This window comes from Sturnira hondurensis, unplaced genomic scaffold (genome assembly GCF_014824575.4).
Source record: "Sturnira hondurensis isolate 20B ecotype Veracruz unplaced genomic scaffold, ASM1482457v3 Scaffold0020601, whole genome shotgun sequence".
NCBI lineage: Eukaryota > Metazoa > Chordata > Mammalia > Chiroptera > Phyllostomidae > Sturnira > Sturnira hondurensis.
Genome location: NW_028093232.1, coordinates 4242411 through 4248012, shown reverse-complemented (window position 1 = coordinate 4248012; position 5602 = coordinate 4242411). Strand labels below are relative to the sequence as shown.

The following is a 5602-nucleotide window of genomic DNA, read 5'->3' as shown; positions in this document are numbered from 1 at the left end:
TTTCCCATACAATTGGTTCCCTTTACATTTTACTGCTGTTTTCTTTACCTGTGTAGAAGCTTTTTATTTTGATGAAGTCCCATTTGTTTATTCTTTCCTTTCCTTGCTCTAGGGGATATATTGGTGAAAATATTGCTGTATGGAATATCTGAGATTTTCCTGCCTATGTTTTCCAAATGGAGTAAAAATAACCTCTTCAACAAATGGAGTTGGGAGATCTGGACAGCTACATGCAAAACTATAAAACTCGATCATCAACTTACGCAAAACACAAAAATAAATTCAAGATGGATAAAAGATTTAAATATAAGTTGTATATCTATTCTTACAGCTTTAAACTGCAGTCACCTTCCAAGTACTCTCTTTTTGATGCAATACACGTCAAATACACATGTTGAGACTTTTTCACTGCTCCAAACAGTTTTTGAACTTTTCCTTTTTAATGCCTTTTAGTGCTTCGGCCACTTTTTTTGTTTCATTTCTTCCACATCAGCAAAATGTTTCCCTTAGAGGACCTTTTTCATCTGGAAAAACAAATAAAATGATATGATATGGGGTGAATAGGGATGGTGGATCTCGGGGTCATACCCTTATTGGTCAAAAACTGCTGAACACAGTGCTGTGTGGGCAGATGCACTCATATGTCACCTGTCATAAAATGGGTAAGTGCATTGAGTCTTTAAAAATATTCACCAAGGCTGAATGCAGCTTCTCACAACAATGCCAGCTGGTACACTGATTCACACGGGTTCCTAGAATGCTCACTTATTGTGGGAAGCCTATAATACAAGGGGCCAGCCCTCCAGAAGATAATTCTGTTTTGGGGGGTCTGCCCTCATATAAGCTTTTAAAATAATATATTTTCCCCTATATTTTGATTGTTGACACTCAGAGATGTTCCTATTTCCCCACCTTTGCCCTTCTCCTCCCTAGCGCCTGCCCCTCCTTCCCTCCGGCCATCACCACACTGTTTTCTGTGCCTATGAATTACACATACATGTTCTTTGGCTCATCCCTTCACCTTCTTTCATCCAAGCCCCCTCCCCACTTCTCTTTCATAGGTCTCAGTCTGTTCCATGTGTTCATACCTTTGTTTCTATTTTGTTCATTAGTTTATTTTTATAAAGACATTCACCTTGAGTTATATAACAAACAAATAGAGTAGGATCATGATTATATCCTTTGACTTTGCCTTTAAGGCTGACATTATTACTTGGGAAAGGATGATTATCAGTGGATGAAGAAGATATTTAAGATGTTTGGGCAATCAGTAACAGGAAATTATATTAAAAAGATACCTATAAAGAGCATGGAAATTAAAGAGGAGTAAAACAGGTTAATATAAATAATCTTTTAAATTTTATTTAAGTATGATTTTGAAAGCAGACTAGTTAAGTCAGTTTTAACCTGAGCTAAAGTGAATGATACAAGAAAGATATAGCTGATACCTTGTGTTTAACAGTTATGTTATTGTAGAAAACTGGTTGCATAACAAAATTGTGTGTGTGTTAAATCCTGGTGAGGGAAATTTTTAAAGATGAGGTGTTGTATAAAAAATGAGACTCATAATAAGTGACAAGATTTAGGTAATGATTTTTTAAAGAAGTATTTTCTTCTCTTAAAGAATGTTTGTACAGAATGGAGACACGTGTTAAAAGAGATGATTGGGATTCCTGCATGAAGAGCAGTACATGGAGCTCAATGGTCTTTTCAGGAGAGGACTTTGTAACTAATTTTTACAAAAGTCATGGAATTCATAAAGAAAGGCAGGAGGGAATAATTTGATGTTTGTGCTTTTGGGGATGTTATGTTCCTTTTGATTCTTTCTCCCTGACTGCAGGCAGACTGCATAAATCACTAAAGGTAATAATGGAAAAAACACACAACAATTACATTTATTTTATTGGGACTTACAGAGGATCCAAAACTCCAAGTTCTGGTTTTTGCCTTTTTATTTCTGACATACATTCTGAGCATAACTGCAAACCTGACCATTATCCTTCTTACATTCATGGATGCTCATCTTAAAACACCTATGTATTTTTTTTGAAATTACTCTTTCTTAGAAATCTCATTCACAACAGTCTGTATTCCCAGATTCCTGTACAGTTTATCAACTGGAGACAATACCATTACTTATAATGCTTGTGCCAGTCAAATATTCTTTTCTGGACTCTTTGGAGCCACTGACTTTTTCCTCCTGGCTGCCATGTCCTATGACGGCTACGTGGCCATCTGCAAATCTCTGCACTACATGACCATCATGAACAACAGGGTCTGTACCATCCTCATCCTTTGCTGCTGGGTCTCTGGGTTGATGATCATCATCATACCACTTGGCATTGACCTCCAGCTAGAATTCTATGACTCCAATGTCATTGATCATTTTGGCTGTAAGGAAGCTCCCCTTTTTAAAATATCATGCTCAGATACATGGTTCACAGAGCAGACTGTTATAATTTGTCCAGTGTTGAGATTCATTATCACACTAATAGGTGTGATTCTGTCTTACATACATATCATCAGAACAATTCTAAGATTTCCCTCTACTCAGCAAAGAAAAAAAGCTTTTTCCACTTGTTCTTCTCGCATGATTGTTGTTTCAATGACTTATGGCAGCTGTATTTTCATCTATATCAAACCTTCAGCCAAAGACGAGGTGGGTGTTAATAAAGGGGTATCTTTTCTCACTACATCTGTTGCCCCTTTGTTGAATCCCTTCATTTACACCTTTAGGAACAAGCAAGTGAAACAAGCTTTCAAAGACACTGTCAAAAGAATTACACTTCTTGCCCACAAGTAAGTTTGCAGTAAATTTGATTAATTCTTGAGAATAAAAGAATAACTTTAAAATTTTCCTAAAAATCTTAAATACTTTTTATTCTTATTAATTAATAACCCAGTCAAGTTGACCTCCTCATAGGCCTTTGAACCTTACTTTGGACACCCACTATGCACAAATTGCAGCCCTTCACTCCTTTCCACTTAACTTTAACAAGAACAAGGTCTCTCACTAATAGAACATCAGAAAATCTTTCTTGAATACAAAAACCTCCCCTCACCTATCACTCGATCATTGTATATAACCTAAAGAGAAACTAAATAGAATGATAAGAAAAGTATTTGTGACATTTAGGAAATTATTAGAACTATATTATATATAGCCTCCACTTTAAAACTTTTTAAAATACAAAATCACTTGAAATTTAATAAAAATCTTCACCCTTGCTTTCAAATGATAATAAGACAATTTTATTGAGTGGGCCAAAAATTTTGTTTGTTTGTTTTCCATAAGATGGCTCTAATAGTGCTTAGCTGTCTTTAACTTTATTCAAAACAACTTTGATAGATTGCATTGTGACAGCTGTCTTAATCAGCATGCACTTAAAAAGAACTTATCAAAATTGGTGAATTTTTGTGTGGCCATTTTAATATGAAAGATGGAAGAAAGTAAGCAACATTTTCAGCACATCGTGCTTTATTATTTCAAGAAAGGTAAAAATGCAACTGAAATGCAAAAAAATAGATTTGTGCAGTGTATGCAGAGGTGCTGTGACTAATCAAAAATATCAAAAGTGGTTTTGAAGTTTTGTGCTGTTGGAGTTTCTTGCTGGACAATGCTCTACAGTTTCTTGCTGGATAATGCTCTAAACCTGTTGAAGTTGATAGAGTACCAATCAAGACATTAACTGAAAACAATCAGTGTTATACCACTCAGCAGCTAGATGACATACTCAAAATATCAAAATCAATAAATTTACTAGTGAAAATGAAAAATGTGTCTTTTAAGTTTACAGAAAACACTAAGTGGACTTTTTGACCACATAATATAAGAAACACCAAAATACCTACCCAGTATATGATAATTTGAGCTCTGTTATAACCAATGGGAAAAACAAAGTGTTATAAGCAAAGTTAAGACAAAGTTTCTATGAAGTTTTGGAAACAAATATGTATAATTGAGCAATGCATAAATCCCTGAAAACTCTAAGTGAATAAATTATTGATGAATATCTAACCTGCAAATATAAGACTTGTTCAATACTGAAACAAGAAAATATTTCAAAAAAGAATTTTTGTAACAGTAAAAGAATTTAGATTATAGCTGCTTGATGTTTCACAAAAAAAGAAAAATAAAAAGTACAAGTACCACAGTGTTTTGATTTACTGATAGGCACTAAGAATGTTTCCAGCACTTGGCCATTGTAAACAAAGCTGCTAGGAACATTGAGGTGTACAAGTTCTTTTGAATTGGTAATTCGGGATTCTTTAGGGTATAGTCCCAGCAGTGGGATCGCTGGATTGAAAGGCAGTTTCATCATTAGTTTCTTGAGGTGGTACATTTACACAATTGAATACTACACAGTGGAAAGAATGAAAGAACTCCTACCCTTTGTGACAGCATAGATGAAACTGGAGAGCATTATACTAAGTGAAATAAGCCAGGGGGTGAAAGACAAATACCATATGATCTCACCTACAAGTGGAACCTAATCAATAAAACAAAGGAGCAAAACAGAACCAGAGACTTGGAAATAAAGAACAAACTGACAATGCACCCTGGCTGGTGTAGATCAGTGGATTGAACGCGGGCCTGTGAAGCAAAGGGTCGTCAGTTTGATTCCCAGTCAGGGCATCTGCCTGGATTACAGACCAGGTCCCCATTATGGGACACATGAAAGGCAACCACACATTGATGTTTCTTTCCCACTGTTTCTCCTTCCCATCATTCCCTCTCTCTAGAACTAAATAAATATAATATATATTTTTTAAAAAGAACAAACTGACAATGACCAGAGGGGAGTAAGGAGGGAGCTAACAGGGGAAAGAAGAAGAAAGGGCAAACAAAGGAACACTATGTGTTTTAAAAGTGATAACAATATAACTTTTTAATATATTAAGTGTTTTTACCATATATTAGGTCTTAATATGCCAGATAATGCAGTTGAACACAACTCCTCACTTTCAGTTTGTGTATTTCTTTTGTGTGAGATGAGTTTCTTCTATAAAAATACAGGTCATGTTTTCTTATTCATTCAGCTATCTTATATCTTTTCATTGGACTATTTAATCCATTTACATTTAAGGTTATTATTGATAGGTTTTTACTCATTGCCATTTTTCCCTTTGTACCCTTGCTTTTCTCTCTCTCTCTCTCTCTCTCTCTCCTTAAAGCCATCCTTTAGCAGTAGCTTTTGCGATGCTGGTTTGGTGGAGATGTACTCTTTTACCTTTTTTTTTTTTTTGGCTTGAGAAGTTCTTTATTATGCCTGCCATTTTAAATGAAAGCCTTGCTGGGTAGAGTAGTCATGGTTGCAGATTGTTACTTTTCCTTACTTGGAATATTTCATGCCAGTGCCTTCTGGCTTCAGCTGATAGGGTTATTGGAACTCCTTTGTACATCACTAACTGTTTCTCCCTTGCTGCCGTTTAGATTCTGTCTTTAAAACTTGCCATTTTATTTATGAAGTGTCTTGGAGTGGGCCTGTTTGGTTTCATCTTGTTGAGGCCCTCTGTGCTTCCTGAACTCGTGTGACTTTTTCCTTCACCAAGTTAGGCAAGTTTCTGTCTTTTCTTTTCAAACAAGTTTTCTATTTCTTGC

General features: G+C 35.5%; 1 protein-coding gene across 1 annotated transcript; it reads left to right on the top strand.

Moving 5' to 3' along the window:
- Positions 1 to 1876: 1876 nt before the first annotated feature.
- LOC118975946 (olfactory receptor 6C2-like) lies at positions 1877 to 2803 on the top strand (the record flags this gene model as incomplete). Its single annotated transcript, XM_037030178.1, is given in 1 exon segment — positions 1877 to 2803. A coding segment is annotated over 1 exon segment (927 nt), but the record flags the coding sequence as incomplete, so codon positions are not given.
- Positions 2804 to 5602: the final 2799 nt, after the last annotated feature.